Source organism: Passer domesticus, chromosome Z (genome assembly GCF_036417665.1).
Source record: "Passer domesticus isolate bPasDom1 chromosome Z, bPasDom1.hap1, whole genome shotgun sequence".
Lineage (NCBI taxonomy): Eukaryota > Metazoa > Chordata > Aves > Passeriformes > Passeridae > Passer > Passer domesticus.
The window spans coordinates 51,182,031-51,201,259 of record NC_087512.1 but is presented as its reverse complement, the minus strand read 5'-3'; the positions used below and the strand labels follow the sequence as shown (position 1 = coordinate 51,201,259).

At 46.8% G+C, this 19,229-nt stretch overlaps 1 protein-coding gene across 2 annotated transcripts; it reads left to right on the top strand.

Annotated features, from left to right (window-relative positions):
• Window positions 1-381: 381 nt before the first annotated feature.
• On the top strand, window positions 382-18,464 carry RNF20 (ring finger protein 20). Of its 2 annotated transcripts, XM_064403512.1 has the most exons (21): window positions 382-563; window positions 2,980-3,031; window positions 3,543-3,713; window positions 3,835-4,002; window positions 4,122-4,269; window positions 4,414-4,596; window positions 5,613-5,731; window positions 6,539-6,685; window positions 6,861-6,938; window positions 7,258-7,377; window positions 8,626-8,805; window positions 9,000-9,135; window positions 9,832-9,953; window positions 10,263-10,660; window positions 11,234-11,351; window positions 12,641-12,790; window positions 13,725-13,937; window positions 15,843-15,968; window positions 16,835-16,975; window positions 17,297-17,398; window positions 17,601-18,464. In XM_064403512.1, exons 3-21 carry the CDS (start codon window positions 3,585-3,587, stop codon window positions 17,775-17,777), a joined length of 2,955 nt encoding a protein of 984 aa, XP_064259582.1. In that variant the 5' UTR covers window positions 382-563; window positions 2,980-3,031; window positions 3,543-3,584; the 3' UTR covers window positions 17,778-18,464. The 2 variants fall into 2 exon arrangements, with proteins under 2 accessions (XP_064259582.1, XP_064259583.1); XM_064403513.1 differs by lacking the exon at window positions 2,980-3,031 and having other exon boundaries at window positions 427-563.
• The last annotated feature ends 765 nt before the right edge of the window (window positions 18,465-19,229 follow it).

The window sequence follows — 19,229 nt, the reverse complement described above, 5'->3', positions numbered from 1 at the left end:
TCTCTCCTTACCACTCAGATTTTTTTCTTGTATTTTTTTTCCCTCATCTGCTGTGTTGTCTCTGCACAATTCACACAGTTAATCTTCAAACAGGGAGGAAAGCAGAACATTCTCTCTACTGGACAGCAGCAAGGGCGTGGCCTCTCCAGTGCCGACTGCAGGGAGACAATCACTGCTCCGACCCTGCTGCCCCACCATGGCAGACACTGAACGTTTAGCCCACAACAAGCAGCGCTGAACGCCTTCCGGCCCGCTCCGCCCGGGACGCGGCTCCATCTGGGGGCGGGCAGAGAGGCGGCCGCTCCGCTGGGGCCGCGTGTGGGCGGGGGCGGCTCCGCCCGCGCCGCCATCTTTGGTGCGGGTGAGGGCACCGGCGTCTGGTGCCGCTGCAGCCCCGCCATGTCGGGCGAGGGCAAAGCGACGCCTCCATGACGGGTGAGGGCGAAATGGCGGCCGGAAGGGGCGGCCGGTGGCGGCCATTGCCGGCACGACGGGGCGCGGCGACGGCGGCGGCGGCGGCGGAGTAGGCGGCGGCAACAGCAGCGACGAGGCGGCCGTGGCGGGTCTGTGGGGCGGCCTGGGGCCAGGGAGAGCTGGGAGGTGGCCGTGTGAAGGACGGAGGGGTCACTGGGGGCTGGAGGCAGCGCACAACCGCGGAGGGAGGGACGGGCCCGCGGCGTGTCTGGCTGGTGCTGTGGGAAGATGCCGGGGACAGGAGCAGGACCCCCGCGGGATGTGGGAGAGCGGAGGAGGTGTGGGAGCGGCTGGTGTGTGTGGGAAATTGAATCACAGAATTGATTAAGAACCGGTCGGGTTGAGATCACCCTGTGCAGCTCCCCTGCCAAGGCAGAGTCACCTGGAGCAGGTGACAGAGGAATACATCCAGGTGGGTTTGGGATGTCTCCAAAGGGGGAGAGTCCACGACGTTCGTGGGAAACTGTTCCAGTGCTCTGCCACCCTCATTGTTTTTCCTCATGCTGAAGTGGAACTTCTTGGGTTTTAGTTTATCGCCGCTGCTCCTCATCCTGTTGGTGGGTAGCACTGAAGAGTCTGGACCACCCTCTTGGAAATAATTGTGTGCATAAATGAGATCCTCTCCCAGTATTCTCCAGACAAACCTGACCCAGATTTTTTTATAAGACAGATGCTCCAGAGCCCTCATCATCTTTATGGCTGCCACTGGATCCTTTCCAGCAGCTCCTTGTCTTTGTACTGAGGAGTCCAGACCTGGACACAGCATGCCATCCATGCTATGCTAGGGCCAGGCAGAGCAGAGGATTGGGAATTTTCCCCTTTCTCCTCCAATGCTTAAAGTATTTCTGCAGAGCCTGACCTGAAGCCATGGAAAAATCCCTATTAGGCTCGTGGATGGGTCATTGTTTGACTGGAGTTCCTGCTGGGAAGTATAAACTCAAATAGCAGTTTTTAAATCTGTCCAGTGCTTTTATTCCTGTTGTTCTGTGAGCAGCAGAAAGGATTGCAGGCACTGGAAGGGGCTGCCCACCAGGGAGGTGCTGGAGTTCGTGTCCGTGGCTGGATGTGGCACCTAGTGCCATGGTGTGGCTAACAGGGTGATGTTGGTTCATAGGTTGGACTCGATCTCAGAGGTTTTTCCCATTTTAAATGATTCTGTGATTCTGTGAAAGAGAGGCCATAAAAAATTGATGGGTTGGGGTCTGGTGTACAGTGTGTGAGGAGGTGGTGAGAGGGGAGATGGAGCTGAGGGGAATGGTGCCAGGATGCAGTGGAAGGGGTATGTTGTCCCAGTACAAAAAGTGTGAAAGGCAGCGGACAATGATGGCTTGCTGGACTGACAGGGGACAGATGAGATGTTTTTAGCAACAGCTGTTCCCTTTCAGAATTCCAGCTGAAGTCAGTGCTGCTGCTAAGAGAAAGAAAATGGTTCAGTGGCAGTTCTCTTTCTTGGTAAATTTGAGATGTAATTTAATGTTTCTGTTAAAAGATACCTCGCAGGATCCCCATATGTGCTGTTTCAGTAACACACTTAGAAATAATCTTTACCCTATTTTGCATACAATGAAGGGCAATGCCAAGCTGAGATGCTTGTGAAATGCTGAGATTTGGCAAAGGAATGTACCAGCTTCATGTTCAAATGGCAATAGCCTTGTTGCTTTCAGTAGAACTGCTCAATTAAAGCAGATAAGAACTGGAAGGTTCAGTTTCTAACCCCTAGTTTGACTGTAAATGCCATAATAGGCTTAAATGGAAGTCAGGTTTTACTTGTATGGTCTGCAATTTATTCACTTCTGGTTTCTTCAGTCTGACACAGCCTCAGTGGCTGTGGGAGAAGAATGCAGCTCACATCTAGTGAAGATCTGATTGGTTCCATTTTTCATCTCCAGCTGCTCATTCATTTTGCAAAGTCTTTGAGGAGATTCTTGTAGCTTTGCTCAATAATATTTTAGGGAACTACAGGAAATACTGTTCAGACACGAGAAAATCCTGTTTTAATGTTGAGGATGATCAAGCACTAGAGAGGCTGCCCAGAGCCGTGGCTGAGTTTCTGTGCCTGGAGATGCTCAGGCTGCCTGGACAGGGCCCTTGGCAACCTGCTTTGACTGAGCCTGCTTCATGCAGGAGCACAGGGCAGGTGATGTCCAGTCCTCCCTTGCAGCCCCAGCTGTTCTGTGATTCTCTATTAGTCCAGAGCTTTTCAGACTGCTTTGAGTTAGGGATAGGTTCTCTTCAAACATGTTTGCATCTCTCCTGGTACACAGCAAAACTCTTGGAATGGGTCTTTACAAGCTTTGGCTCCGAGTTGCTTTTCAGTTCCATAGGATTTCTGAGCTCTCTATGTACATGGCTCATTTATTTCCAGGATGTTGCTGCCCTCAGCTTTGGCTGGTTTTGTGTGTAGATTCGATAGGAACAGTTTGTTGTTGTGCAGTGAACTGGTGCACATATACACGGTCTCAGTTGTTTGCCCAAGTCTAACCTGGTTCATTTCTGTTAATGCAGAAAAGCAGAGAGTGAACCTGGATGAAGATTTTTTTGCAAAGAGGGTGATACGGTACAGTGCTTCTATTTTAATGTTACAGAGCAGTGGATATTTTCCTCATGAACTTTTTGCTTGCAGTGCAGATCCTGCTGGTGTCTTACTGCTGATGTTGGACCAGAATGTGTGAGTCAGCACAGGCTGGCACAAACTCCCAGTCAGAGCACAATGAGTAGATTTGTTTCTGTTACCTTGCTCCTTGTGGGGCCCCAAAGCAGCACCTGGGCAGAGGCGCAGTATTAGAGATGTTGTCACCCTTAAACTCAGCTAGTGCCAGAGGATCCCTGCCTTGTCAAGGGTTATTTCCAGCTGCGAGGTCACTTGAGTGCTTTACAGTCCTCCTTACCAGTCTTCCACTTTTAATCCATTCCTCCCAACAAATATTTTTCAAAATCTTTCTGGTCCCGTGATCTTTGCTGTTTTGAGCATTTTGTTACTCTGATGGGTCAGCTCGTTAAAAACCCCAAATCAAATTGATCTCATGGATGTGCATTTGGTGTTTTTTAATAGTTTTCTTTATGTTCAGGAAGAGGTTGGAGAAGGTGGGAATCTATACACTTCAGCCACCATGTCTGGGATTGGCAATAAACGGATGGCTGGAGAGCCTGGTCCTTCTGCACCTCCAGAGAAGAAGGCAGGGGTTGAAGATTCAGGCACCACTGTCGAGACCATTAAACTTGGTGGTGTTTCTTCAACGGTATGTCTTCCTTGCCTACCCCCAGTCCACCTTTTGTTTTTTTTAATCTGGAGGCAGAAGTGTCTCTGGGTCAGGATGAGCCCTTCTGTAACCTGGCCTGTGTGCCATGTGCCGTGCCCAGGAGGAGCTGGACATCCGGGCCCTGCAGACCAAGAACCGGAAGCTGGCAGAGATGCTCGACCAGCGCCAGGCCATCGAAGATGAGCTGCGGGAGCACATTGAGAAGCTGGAGCGTCGGCAGGCCACCGACGATGCCTCTCTGCTGATCATCAACCGCTACTGGAATCAGGTTGGTAACAGCTTTTGCTGCTTCATATGCACTGTTTTCTTGTCTCCCCTGCACCACCGCACCCCTTTTGTTCACATCCATTCTTTATCTTCTCTTGCCTTGCCTGTTCCGTCATTCAGTTTGATGAAAATATCCGCATCATCCTTAAACGCTTTGACCTGGACCAAGGTCTTGGAGACCTTTTGTCTGAAAGAAAAGCACTGGTGGTGCCAGAACCTGAACCAGACTCTGACAGTAATCAGGAGCGCAAAGATGAGAGGGAACGAGGTGAGGCAACTGTTTGGGCACGGTGGGAAAGGTGGATTTCAGCTGTGGACAATGCTTGGCAGAGACTTTTTTTGTGATTGTAAAGAGCAGTGATATGCTACCTTCTAGAGCACACTTACTTTTTTCATCTCCTTATGTTCCCAGGGGAAGGACTGGAGCCAGCATTCTCCTTTCTGGCCACTCTAGCCAGCAGTACCAGTGAGGAGATAGAATCTCAGCTGCAGGAACGTGTGGAGTCCTCCCGCCGTGCTGTTGCCCAGATTGTGACAATGTATGACAAGCTGCAGGAGAAGGTGGATGTGTTGTCTCACAAGCTGAATAGTGGAGGTATGACCAAGGTGGCAGGTATTCAGGAATGCTGATCTGCCCTCATCTTAGACCTGATCCTGCATTGTAGACATTAAGGTCTAGTCCTTCTCATGTGCATTTATTTTCCAAAATAAATTTGTTTGGCTTTCCAAACTCTTGTTATCAAAACCTCTTCTAAAGGACCGTGTGCCAGAAGTTCTATCTCTCTATCGTATCTACCTCTGTATTTGAATGCTGAGGGCTCTGCCCACCATGTTGGGTTAAGAAGCAGCTTGTTTCTGCCAGCACTGTGTTTGTGTGCCTGAGAAGTCAGAGAACAGTTGAACCTTCTCAGCCAGCTGTCCTCAGCCACCACATAAAAGGTTACTACAAGTAACTTCACGCTTACTGCAAGTGGAAGAAGTGAAATTAGCATTATGAACTGATGGTTAGATTTTTAATATTTTGGAAGAAACTTTGGGTGGAATATCAGCTTATGCTTGGTGTGCCTTCTGTGTGCTGTGACCAAGTCTGGCATTGGTGTAGGGAAGTGTTGATGTCCTTGGCTGGCAGTCATCAACTGTAGTAGTTGTGATGCTGGTGCCATGTGAGCCTGTCCTAAAGTGCTCTGGTTTCACCTGTCACCCCGGTGCTGTGGTTTCACATGGTGTCACGGTGTCTTGGTCTGGTGTGTCATCCTGGGCCACCTGTTGCAGCAGGTTTACATATGAATTTGGGCAGCATTCTGGTGTCCCTGGGTTCCAAGGTTATGCTCTGGGTTGCTGGCACAGACACAGCTGAAGTGATCTGTGGTGTGAGGGGGTGGCCCCCAGGTCAGAAATGGGCAGCATTGTTAAACTGCAGAGCCTTTTGCTTATGGAGTGCAGGTCAGAGCTCTCTGTGGATGGTGATCAGGCCCTCAGGAAGCACCCATGGGAGAGGAAAATTAAACTGACTTTAGACCCAGAAATCTCCTTTTCTGTTTTCTTATTTCTCTCTTTGCTGTTCAGGAATTAAAACCAGATTTCCATTAATTTCCTTTTCTTTGTGCCCAGATATTTCACTGATGGAAGAAGCAGTAGTGGAGCTGAATACCTACCTGTCACATGAGAATGGACGGCTGCAGGAACTGGCTGATGTTCTTCAGGAGAAGCACAGAGTCATGTCTCAGGAGGTATAAAAAGGAAAGAGAAATAAACCTGCTTTAGGGTCCTGCTTAGCATAATTTATGGTTTCCATATTTGGAAGGCAGCTTATTTCCTTGGAGAGGCACAGGAGGAGCATGGTTTGAAAGTTCCAAAAACGGTCGTTGTTGTGGAGAGCTGTAAATAGATTTTCTGTATAAATCAGGTTGATTTGCTTGTTACATGACTGAAGGAAAGGATATTATCAAGTCTGTGAGCTGAATGGATTTAACTTTTAAAGAAAGGGGAGAGTGGAGAAACTGGGGGCAGGTGATGCTGAGGTGGCTGTGTAGACACCTGGAACTGTTGAGGTGACATCTCTGTCATTCTGAATTCCTTGCTGTTTGACAGTGTAATGATATCAGTTACAGTATGATCCCAGTTGTTAAAGGAGTCACATTTTTAGCAACATTTGTTTGAGAGATTTCAGTTCATTTAAAAGTTGTGTTCATGCTGGTCTTGCTTAGCATTAGACCTCTGAGCTCTGTAGAGTAGATGGGCATAGGGATTGAAAAGATTAAAATCCAAAAAAGCCTTTGAATTAGTGGAGTTGGCTGCCTCTGTATTCTGCCAGATATTACCAGCTTCCTGCTCTTTATACATTTTCAGCTTTGTCTTAATTTTGTTGCTGTCTTGAGATTCAGCCAGTGTAAAATTCAGGACAGTTCATGGAATAGTCTGTCACCACAGCAAAAGGTGAAAAGCACACGATGAATAAGAGAAAAATGACTCCTGAGCAGCACCAGGAAAAGTTGGCTCTATGCAATGTGCTGGCTGAAGCATTCCTTTGATTGCAGTTCTCCAAGCTGCAAGAGAGGGTGGAGACAGCAGAATCCCGGGTGTCTGTCCTGGAGACCATGATTGATGACCTTCAGTGGGACATTGACAAGATCCGCAAGAGAGAGCAGAGGCTCAACCGCCACCTGGCCGACGTCCTGGAGCGAGTAAGCCAGGAAATCTGGGAATGGGGGTGGTGTTGGATGGGTGTGTGACATCCTCTCTGGGACTTTGGTGGGAGAGCTGTGAACCTGCAGTGTTCCTTCTTTGGTCTTGTACCTGCTGCATCACTTTTGTCAGCATTTCACTGCGTCTTCAGGAAATTTCTTGCATTTTTTGCAGGTAAATTCCAAAGGCTACAAAGTGTATGGAGCTGGAAGCAGCCTCTATGGGGGAACAATCACCATTAATGCCCGCAAGGTGAGGTCAGGATCTTGGTTGTGATCAAGAGGAAGAATACAGTCAGTGAGAACCAGGGCCACAATTTGAACAGAATTTAGATATATTTTAGATAATTTTTAGATCCTGTGCCACAAAGCTGGGTGACTCTGGACAAGCCATTTTGTCTGTGTATGAGTTTTCTACTTAAGAAACACGTGGTGGATTTAGACTCTGTCGCACTTGGTCAAGTTACCTGACTGCTCAGTCTGTAACTACTCTTAGTGCATGAACAGATAGGTCATAAGCACTCTCAGGAGACACATTAACAGTAGGATTTACAAGCAGTTTGTCCCAACAGTTTGAGGAGATGAATGCAGAGCTGGAAGAGAATAAAGAGCTTGCTGGGAATCGCCTTAATGAATTGGAGGAACTACGTCAGGATCTTGAGGAAGTAACAACACAGAATGAAAAGCTCAAGGTGAGACACCTGTAGCTGTGTGAGGATGAAGGTGTTCTGTGGGATGGACTGCCCTCAGCTCTGCAGTGCTGTGTCTGCAGAAAACCTCATTGGCAGTGTCTGTTTTGAGCCTGCTCTTTAGCCGTGTTATGCTTTGCTCCAGGTACAATTCAGCGAGTCCGTGGCTCCACTTGCAGCTCAGGCGTTGGTGACACCCTGTGGCCACCGTTGGAAATTGTAATGGTTTCCTGTCCCTGTCCCGTTCTGATCTTTGAATCCATTTTAACCATGTCTGGTAAAAACTGTTATCACCTCTTTGCAATCAGTGATCCCTCCTCCACCTTCCCCATGCCCTGTGCAAGTGGAAACCGGAGGTCAGAAACAATCAGGGAAACTTGTGTAGGGAGAGAGGCTCTTGAAAGAGTCAATGAACATCTGTCTTTCCCACTGCGGGGGATGGATAGATAGGAAACAGCTTATGAGTTTGTGATGTTTTAAAAGTGGTAACAAGAGAGCTGTGGCTCTGTGGTAGATGAGTGTATCGTAGGGAGAATAATCCAAATTTTATTTTAGGGGTCAGTGCCAGTTTATAAGAAATGTCTGTCTCGATAACCTAAACCCAGAGATCTGATGCTGGGAACTGTCTTGAGGCACCTCTGAATTCTTTTTATCCACAAGTTTGTTTAGAGAGAAGTGGTTTTTAGCTTACAACTTTTTTCCCCCTGATTACTTTTAAGCTGAATGCAGGTATGTATGTGTCTGTTTCTTTGCTGCTAGTCACAGTCATTTGGTAACTGTCTTTATAAGGAGAATTCAGTTCTGTATCTCTGGGGTTTTTTTAAATTTCTCTTTCTGTCAGTCATGTCTTACTGGTAGAAAGCTAACATAATGCCTACTTGCATGTGCATTTTCTCTGTTCTCTCATACTTTTCCATGTGTCCACCTTTATTGATCTTGGTGTTTACAATTTATTATGTTTTCCAAATTCATGTCTTTGAGAGAAACTATTTCAGGACTCGAGAGTCAAAAACTTCTGTCATGTGGTTGTGCAAGAGAAGCAGCCTAGTGCATGCAGGACACACAGACTCTTCTTAACATTGGTACTGAAGCATATCACTTGGACCTGCTTCACAGCAATGCTCTTCAAGTTCTCCTTTTGTGTCTGCTTGTGGCAGCTTGATTCACTGTTCTGTCTTGAGAGACAGAAACCAAATGCAAAGGCAAGGCGATAATTTTTGGTTTTGTGGCACTTTCTTGTGTCCCAACCAGGTGGAGCTGCGACGGGCAGTGGAAGAGGCTGTGAAGGAGACCCCGGAATATCGCTGCATGCAGTCCCAGTTTTCTGTTTTGTATAACGAGAGTCTCCAGCTGAAGGCACACCTTGACGAGGCCCGCACACTGCTCCACGGCACCCGCGCCACGCACCAGCGCCAGGTGGAGCTGATTGAGGTAACACTCTGCTCCCTCAGCCTGGGAGCTCTGTCGTGCCACCAGCCAGCACTGCTGGGTCTGTGTGCTTCTGCAAATGCTCAGGAAATTGATGTTTCTGGCACTAATTCAGGCTCTTGTGGTACCTGATACTGATGAGGTGAGAGATACTCCAGGTTCAAAGCACCAAGTTCTGTTTCCTTTTTGTTCCTCAGAGGGATGAGGTCAGCCTTCACAAGAAGCTGCGCACTGAGGTGATTCAGCTGGAGGACACCCTGGCACAAGTTCGCAAAGAATATGAGATGTTGAGGATAGAGTTTGAACAGACACTTGCTGCCAATGAGCAAGCAGGTATGGTGCTGTTCTGCTGTGCCTACAAACAAACACCACTACCCACCAATGCCCATTAGGGGCTAGAGTGCACTAGAACACTTGGGTTGATTCTTTGTTACTCTTAAATACTTGTTCTGGCAGGTCACTTCATCTAAAAAAACAAAGCTCTTCATCTGTTTTACTGGGAGACCAGTTCCATGTTATCTGACTTCTTCCTAGATGCTGCATAATAGATACAGTTTACTAACAACTTGTTTTATGACAGGGTATTTTGCATTATTAAAAATTACTTGGGGCAGGAGGATTGATTTCCAAGTATGTAAGGACAATCTAGATATCAAAGCAGTAATTCTTAAATTTCATCAGAAGAAATAAATTAATAATAAAATTCTAAATTAAAAATAAAATTCTGAAGTAGCATTTAAATCCTGTTTTTTTATGTAACATGACACATTTCTCTTAGGATCCTGGGCATAGAAAGAATGTTGAGTGGGAACTTAAGGATTGTAAATTTGCAAGGACTTATGATTGCATGTAAAACTGGCATGACTTTTTTTCTGCAAGTGTTTTGTGCAGCTCTGTTATGTGGCAGAATGGTGATACTCTTACTTTGTTCTTTGTCATTGTCACTTAGCTTGTTCTCCATCTCCATGAGAGTCCTCAAGAAGGTTGACAGAAGTGTGGTTTGTTGCAGAGGTGTTTCTGTTTTTGCAGGCCCCATTAATCGGGAGATGCGCCACCTCATCAGCAGCCTCCAGAATCATAACCACCAGCTGAAGGGAGAGGTGCTGAGATACAAGCGCAAACTGAGAGAGGCCCAGTCTGACCTGAGCAAGGTAACGCAGCAGGAAGTGCCAGAAAAGAGGGGAAGGTGCTTAGGAGAAGGGGGAATGCTGTCACCTTGCCAGCAATATCAACCTTTCTGATACACTGTGCAGGATGCAGTGAAATTTTCTGTGGAGCTCTGCACTCTGCTGTCCTTTGACCAAATGAAGGCTCTTCCTTTGTAGCTGTGTAGTGCTCCATGAAAAGGGGGCATGGAAGCATGGATCTGGGAAGACAAGGGAGAAAGGGTTAAGGAAGACTCCTGGCTAAGAACTTAAATCTTTTTTTTCTTGGTCATCTCTCTTGCTGTTCCACACCAGATCCGCTCTCGCAGTGGCAGTGCTCTCCTCCAGTCCCAGTCCAGCACTGAAGACACAAAGGAGGAACCTGCAGAGATCAAGCAGGAGCCTGATGATCCTTCTGCCCAAGTGACTGTTCCCAAGGCTCCTTCTGAAGATGTTAATGAGATGAAGGCCAGGCGAGATGAAGAGGAACGGGAGCGGGAGAGACGGGAAAGGGAGAGGGAGCGAGAGAAGGAAAAGGAGAAGGAGAGAGAACGAGAAAAAGAGAAAGAGAAGGAAAAGGAACGAGAGCGGGAAAAGCAGAAGCAGAAGGAATCAGAGAAGGAGAGAGAGTCCAAAGAGAAGGAGAAAGGGAAACATGAAGATGGACGAAAGAAGGAGGCTGAAGTGATCAAGCAGCTGAAGGCTGAGCTCAAGTAAGAGTTGTTGTTTCTCCCTTTCCTGTGGGAGCAGTGCCCAAGCCTGGGGTGTTCTTGCTTTTACAGGATCAGCATCACTGGAGTTTGGAGCCAAGAGAATTTCTTGATGCCCTCTGTGTCTGATTGTGATGTGGTCAGTGTAGAAGTGTTTTTCCCACAATATCCTAAAGCATGAATTACCACAGCAGATACTTCATGGTGTGGGTCAAGTAATGTTGATTTGTTGCTGTCATAACAATAGCATATAAGTTCACAGCAGCAGGTTATTAACAGAGGACACAACAGTGTTCCCACTTCTGGATGGCTCCCAAAGCAGAGGTGGATAGTTTGTAGTTATTAGGATATATATTTCATCTCCAGCCCACTTCTTGCATTTCAACCCTTGTGCCTAAACATGTTTCTTTTCCAGCCTGTATTCAGCCGCTGTTTTGTGTTACCAGGATAAGATGACCCAAGGATGACCCCATATCCTGTGGGAGATGAGAGAATATTGCCAGGCTGTGGTGCTGGCTGTGTAACAGTATGGCTTTGCTGCTGTGTTCTCACTGTGGTCTGTCTCCCTTTCTCCAGGAAGGCCCAGGAGAGCCAGAAGGAGATGAAACTATTGCTGGATATGTACCGCTCTGCCCCCAAAGAACAGAGAGACAAAGTGCAGCTGATGGCAGCTGAGAAGAAGGCAAAAGCTGAGGTATTCCTAATTTCTCTTCCTCTTCTTTTTAATGTCTTACTTAAACTTCTTTTCAGATACTCTGGAGCAGAACTGTGTTGTTTCTCTCCTCAGAACTGAGGATTGTTTGTCTTCTCAGCTTTGTTGCTTAGAGATTGGAATAGTCTGGAGATAAACAGGGACTAGTTGCTAGTGCAGGCACACACAAAAAACAATCTCTAGGTTTATAAGCACAGACCCATTTGTAGATCCCTTAAGTTCCAGCATGTCCCTCTCTTTGGGACCCCTGTGGTTCCAAGCCCCTCTTGCCTTCTTCACAAGCAGTCTCACCTGTAGGCAGCACTTCCTCTGTGCAACACACATACCTGGGGTAAAGAGTTAAGATTACATGGCAATACTTAGGAGAATGTGTAATGAAAAGATACAACAAGATACGACAGGCTGTGATGATCATGGGCAAGGCCAAGCCAGACAAATGTGTACTGACTGCCCATATTTCCCATGAGACTGGCTCTTTTTATATCCTTCTCTGTCTAACTCCAGTTTGTTCATCCTTGGGTCTCCATTTCCCTGCACATTGCTTCTGGATTTGAGCAGCTCTTGATTGCCACAGCCGGCTCAGTTCAGGAGCCATTCCTGCTTTACAGTGTCATCAGTTACAAAATCCAAGCTGATGTCCCTGGAGGTAGTTCCTGTAGTTTCCTGGAAGCTTATCAGCTGTTGTGACTGGAGAGTTTTGCTTCCTCTCTTTGTCTCTGTGTTTGTTTTGTCAGGTTTGTGTCTGTGTATTTTGGTTTGGGTTTTCTCCTTCTCCCACACTCAGATAATGTTGATGGAGTAAACATTTTCACACTCTTATGTGCTCTCATCAGCTAGTGTGACTGACCAAGTTTCATTCTTATCACTGCCTCCCTTATCATTTGTCCGCCAAGTTTTATGTATGTTTTATTTTACCTCCTCCTTTTCCTGTTATCTCCTTCTTGTATGGAAGAAGGTCCTTGACCAGATGGCCTTAAAGGAGCAGATGCCCTCTGAGCACATATCCATACGTGTGCAATTGCAGGAGACTGATGTTCCTACTCTTACAAAAGATGCTGTGAAATTTTCAAAGGTGTGGAAGTCAAGATCTTGGGCTTAATGCCCATCTCAATGGTACATCTGCCTGTAATACTCTGTCAAAACAACCTGGAGTTTTTTGCCATGCTTTGAAGGCAGTTTGAGTGTTTCACAGAATTTTGGAGAAAACAGACTCTTAACAATGCTCAGGGCATATCCTTGTGTTTAGTGTCATTTCTGGTTGTTTTTTGTAGCTTGAAGAACTGAGGCAGAGGGTGAAAGAATTGGAAGACAAGGAAAAAAAGGAGAGTAAGAAGATGGCTGATGAGGATGCCCTCCGCAAGATCCGAGCAGTGGAGGAACAGATTGAATATTTACAGAAGAAGCTTGCCATGGCTAAGCAGGTGAGAAATTCCTGATGAGTTCTCTTTTGGCTAGGGCAACTGAAGGAGCTGCCTTCAGGTTACATCCAGGAAGAGAGAAGGAATTTATGTCTGTATGGGCCAGAAATGGGAGTTTAGTGCTTGTTTACCAAAGGGGAAGAAAACTGAGCAAGCAAAAGAACCACCAACAAAATAATCTCTGCACCCTCAGCTTTGGGATATCACAGGCAGGCCATGGTGGGAAATGTTTAATAACAATTAAACATTAAATAAACAGTTAAACATGTGGCCTTGATGAAGCATACAGAGGAGAATTTGCTTTATCAGCCATTAGGGGAAAAGATTACAATTTCTTTTTAAGAGTTATTACCTCCTCAGCTCATCTAGTGAATATTTTGCATGGAAGTGTACATACCTTCTGCTAAAATAGGCTCAATCCAATGAAAGAGCAGGACCACCTCAGCAAGGTAGAGGCAAGCCAATTAATTGGCATGTACTTTCTTAGAATTTGGATTCTTGTTATTGTAGAACAGAACTGCTCTACCTTGTCAATGCTGAAGTGGCCAAAGTGAGTTTAAGGAGCTTGGCAGCCTGTTGTTGGAGGCTGCCAAGCTGCCCAAATGTAGAATTTTTGGTCTGATGTATCTGACAGGTGTTCAGCTGCTGGGAATTGGGTGTTGGTGTCTGCCTAGCTCTGGCAATGACTGTGTCAAACCTGATTCTGCCAGACAAGTGACAGGTGATCATCGTTTCTCTGCACCTTCAAATTCAGAGTATTTCTGCTGTGGTGCAAACTTGTAGGAATACATTTTTCTGCTTGCTGGAATAATGGTGTTCCCTGACACCAAGAACCTTCCGTCATCTTCACTAGGTTTGGTGTCTCTGAATAAAATGTTCAGGCTCACTATAGGGGGTCCAGGGCACAGTTTGGCCAGAGCCTGTGATTCTTTTGCAGGAGGAGGAGGCCCTGCTGTCGGAGATGGATGTCACAGGCCAAGCCTTTGAAGACATGCAAGAGCAGAACATCCGCCTGATGCAGCAGCTGCGGGAGAAGGATGATGCCAACTTCAAGCTGATGTCAGAACGTATCAAGTCCAACCAGATCCATAAGCTGCTGAAAGAGGAAAAGGAGGAGCTAGCAGACCAAGTTTTGACACTGAAAACACAGGTAATAGGGAAAAAGGAGAGAGGACAAGAGAGCTGCTGGGGAAGATGGAGGTGTGGGTTATCTCTTTAGGCAGCTGCACACAAGTGGGACAGAGAGTTTGCTCTCTCCCCTACTGAGGGAAAGGGGAAAGAACCAGAAGGGACATAGTGAGAAAACAAGTGAGCTGAATAAAGGGAGTTTAACAGTTAAGCAAAGATGTCCATACAAGTGAAACAATAAATTAATTAATTGGTTACTTCCTGGGTCAGGCAGGGAAGGGATTTGGTCATCTCCAGGAAGGCAGGGCTTCATCAGGCCTTATTGTTATTCGATAAATGCTGCAGCTCTGAACATGCTCCTACTGCCTCCTTTCCACCAGCTGTTATTGCTGAGCACAGCATTGTAGGGTGTGGAACACCCCTTGGGCCAGCTGGATCAGCTGGCCTGGCTGTGTGGCATCCCAGCTTCCTGGGCACCCTTGGCCCACCTGCTGGTGGGCAGCATGAGACACAGAAGGTCTTGGTGCTGTGTAAGTACTGCTCAGCAGCAGCTAAAAGAGTGCTGTGTTACTTCTTCTCCAAAATGCAAAACATAGCCGCATGTGAGCTGCTCTGAAGAGAATTAGCTGTCCTCACCAGAATCAGTCCAGGATGGAGTGTTCCTCTCACCAGCCTAGGAATGCATCAGGCTTTAAAGGGGCCTGTCATTGTAGGAAACTGAGGCTGCTGTATGAGCATTACAATGTCCTACAGGTTCACTGCTATGGAGAGCAGATGGGTGAGGAAAAGTGGGAAGTCCTTTTCCTGTTGGAATAGTACTTCTGCCTGTATATTTACCTATAGCTGTATATATTGGTAACAAGCAGGAGGAGTTGGACACCATGGTTCAGTCTGAACTACCTCAGACATGGGCACAAGCTGGGAGAGGAAGTCACTGAGCAGAGAAGGACTTGTGGATTCTGGTGGATGAGAGGCTGGACCTGACCCAGCAGGGCACACTGGAAGCCCTGAAAGCCAGCTGCATCCTGGGCTACATCCAAAGCAGCTGCATCCTGGGCAGCAGGCTGAGGGAGGGGATTCTGCCCTTCTGCCCTGCCCTTGTGAGACTCCAGCTGCAGTGCTGCATCCAGCTCTGGGGTCCTCAGCACAGGAAAGACACATGGACCTCTTGGAGGGAGTCCAGAGGAACCTATAAAGATGATGAGAAGAAATGGGCACCTCTGCTACAAGAACAGGCTGAGAGAGCTGGGCCTGTTCAGTACAGAGAAGACTCAAGGGGGAGACTTCACTGCAGCGTTCCAGTACCTGAAGAGGGCTTAGAAAAATGAGGGAGAGGAACTTTTTATATGAGCATACAATTACAGGACAAGAGGCAGTGGTTTTAAACTGGAAGAGGGCAGGCTTGTATTAGATGTTAGAATGAAATTCTTCATTCGGAGGGTGGTGAGGCACTGCTGGAGGTTGCCCAAAGAAGTTGTGAATGCCCCATCCCTGGAAGTGTTCAAGGCCAGGCTTGGATGGGGCTTTGAGAAACGTGCCCTAGTGGAAGTTATTCCAGGGAGGCTGAGACTAGGTGATCTTTAAGGTCCCTTCCAATCCAGGCTGTTCTGCGGCTCTGTATCCTGTCATCCTTGGTACCACTGGAACTGTTCACTGCCTTACAGCAAGTCTTTAAGCCACTGTCCAAAAATTAAGACATCTTTGTTGCAAATATTTCACTGCTAATTTTTAAAGTGTTGACCAGAGAGTTCTGGGTACAGCTCTCTGGATACAGGCACAGCTGTTCAGGGAGAAAAAGGCAAGCTGAAGTTGTGCTCCCTGGTGATGGGGAAGCAGGAGTAGTTTTACCCCTGCAGCTTGAATGACAGCTCTAAGACCCACAGAGCATGCATTCATTCCTTCTGTCCCCTCTGTCTCCCTTTCCAAGGTGGATGCCCAGCTGCAGGTTGTACGTAAGCTGGAGGAGAAGGAACACTTACTGCAGAACAGCATTGGAACAGGAGAGAAGGAGCTGGGTCTGCGAACACAGGCTCTGGAGATGAACAAACGCAAGGTGAGTGATGCCTTTGTTTCCTCTTGGTTTGTGGGGTGGAGCTGCTGCCTTGTGGGAGGCTCTGAGCTCTCACTGGCATTACAGAGCCTGGTATTCCCTGGTTTTGAATGCGTGTGTCAGAAGGCTGAGGAGTCCTGGAGAGAATTATGATTCAAGTACTGGAGACTGATGTTTTGCTTTGATAAGGAGAAGCAGGTCATATGTTTTGCTGTGTAATCTATGATAAAGAAAGAGACAGCAGCCAGATGAAGTTAACTGGGGTCAAAGCTTTTGTAGCAAGGATGGGATAAGGAAAGGAAATACAACTGGGAAATGTGAGCACTTTCAACAAATGCCTAAGATCAATAAAGTAGGTGTGTTACCATTAAAATAAGTTTTATAGCTGTTGCTGCCTTTGTTAAGTGTTAATAGAAATGCAGAAATTACATTAAAACAGGCAGAAAGGAAAGCAGGAATATCACTGTGAAGAGGAGCTGGGGAGCATTCAACAGTTGGCTGTGCTTAATATGACAATTTGTGGTATTAAGGCATTTAGTTATAAAGTTAGAAGAGAGCTAGTGAAGAGAGAAGATTGTTAGAAATAGGTATCTTGCAGTTCTGTCTAGTTCAGCTACAGAACTGCCTCTGAACACTTTAATAGAGAAAATGTGGAAGCTAGAAGGCTGAAAATACTTTAAGAAGAGATTTGGATGATCATTAGTGTTTTTCTAAGTGATGTGCTTTGCAGTGTGCCATGGTTTGGCTCTGCCCAAAGGAATCTAGAAGCTAAATTATTAGAATTTGTTGATAATAAGATAATAACAAGGAACTGGAAATCACTAGAGCTGATCTATGTTTGGTCCTTGTATACTGGTTTTCTTTCTCAGGCCATGGATGCAGCCCAGCTTGCAGATGATCTGAAGGCCCAGCTAGAACTGGCTCAGAAGAAGTTACATGATTTTCAGGAGGAGATTGTGGAAAACAGAGTAACTAGAGAGAAAGAGATGTTCAACTTCAAAAGGGCTGAGGTATAAATATCCTGTGCACAATCCTTCAGATCTGTGTCCTTTGGTGTCCTTCTTGTACATTGAGCTTGCAGAGGGTTTCAGCTGAACTGCTTTTGGTGTCCAGTTTCACTTTGATTTTGGCTTCATCAGGTCTTTGCTCTTTCAGATTTTGTCCCCTGATAACTGACAATACTTGTGTCATCAGATGATCATGTTGTCTCTTGGATTATAGGGAATGAAACTACGGTGGCATGACTTAGCCAGGTGCACATTCTCTTTGGTCCCTGAAGAAGCTGACAGAGAATGTACTGCTCCTTCACTTGGTCTCTTGTTTTTATGTAGGAAGATATTTCTAGGTTGCGCAGGAAGCTGGAGACCACAAAGAAGCCTGACATGGTTCCCAACTGTGATGAGATCCTGATGGAGGAAATCAAGGACTACAAGGTGAGTATCTGTGTCCCTCGGCTTCCCTTTTTACTTTAGTCAGAAGGTGTGTAGGCACACTTCCAGTATCTGACATCTGTTACCTGTACTGAAGAAAGCACACTGTGCTTCTGAGAAATTGAAGGACTTTCATGTTGAGACATCTCTGAGCACAGCAGCTGGGCTGCAGGGCCCCTCACAGCTCTGTGTGTGTGTGTTGCAGGCCCGCCTGACATGCCCCTGCTGCAACATGCGCAAGAAGGACGCGGTGCTCACCAAGTGCTTCCACGTCTTCTGCTTCGAGTGTGTGAAGACGCGCTACGACACCCGGCAGCGCAAGTGTCCCAAGTGCAACGCGGCCTTCGGGGCCAACGACTTCCACAGGATCTACATCGGCTGAGGCCTCTCAGAGCCCCTGCTGGTGCTGAGCCAGCCTCCCTCCCTCCCTCTCAGCTTCTGCTGCCAGAGCTGCAGTGTCTCCTGGGAGGTGCCTTCGGGGTCTCAGAAGAAACACACTCTGGACCTTGCTTCCTTTCTTGGCCCTGTCCCTTTGGTCTTGCCCTCAGTTTTTGTGTGTTCTTTGTGCCTGAGAGGAAATTTCCCATCCCTCACTTTCACACTGCCAAGGTGGGAACGTGCAGCTGAAGTGCTGCTTTGGTGGAATGGAAGCTGAGCTGTAGCAGAGATTAGTGAGAGCTTCATTTAAGGGCTCTGCTTTGGATGCTAATTAAGTCCCGCCAAGGAAATTAATATGTAGACTCAATGGAGCAGCTCCTTAGGTACCTGTATATCTTCCTGAGCCCAGGCAAGAACCCCTGAGGGCTGGTGCACTAGGAAACAATCCTCCCTAGCCCTGAACAAACACAGCTAAATATCCAGAAGAGGAGAAAGGAGAGATCTTGGAGACCCTTAGAAAATAGCATTCCATTGATGAGCCCTGGTTGATGTGCTCACAGTCTCCTAGGCTGAGGCATTGCTGTCATTATCCTTCTCAGAAAAGGACTTTTAGTGGTTCCTTTGCTACAGCTTTACCACAAAGATTAACCTTGTTATGTACAAATTCTTATTAAAGTTGTTGTTTGGTTTATTTTTCTGGTTCTCCTGCCTCTGGTACTGTCTGTCTGCTCTCTCATCCTTTGCCTAGTTCTTGGAAACATTTCTCACAAGCTTTAAACTTCTACAGTAGAGACACGTGATTTCTTCCTTCCTGTGTTTCAAAATATGCTCAACTAAACCAACTTTTGTCCTTTTGGCTGTATCCCAAGCAGCTTATTCCTGACACAGCAAGAGGACCAGGATGCTGCATTATTTCTGCAGCCATTTTGTCATGACTACTGGGAATTTTGACAGGGATGTCATGTGGCTTAAGAGTCTCAGTGTTGCCTGTGGATGGAGACTGCATTTGAAGTCTGCTTCTAAAATCAGAATGGGAAGTTGTTGATTTGTGGCATTTCTTCCTGGGGTGTAGTGTTTTCCATGTAAACTTAATTTGCATGGAAGGTGCACCTGTCAGAGGTTTGTCTCATGGGTGTCCCTTCCCTCAAGCGTGGAATCTCCTGCCTTCCTCCATCCCCTCCCTGCAGGAAATACCTTTGCAGATGCAAAGTGAAAGTTCATCAAAGGCTCTTACACTATTCATTATATTGGTGAAAACATTCAGAATATAAGAGTAAAGCCTTGTAAATGATAAAGAATCCTGAAAAGTGAGAAGGAACATGGCATCCTGCCTTTCCAAGGGGTGCCTGGGCTGCTGAGAGTTCCTCCCATGGTGTGAGTGCTGTTAGAAGGGATGAGAGTAGAACCCACCCCCCTTTCCCCGGAAGTTGCTCCCAGGATTATAAGTTCTGGCAGC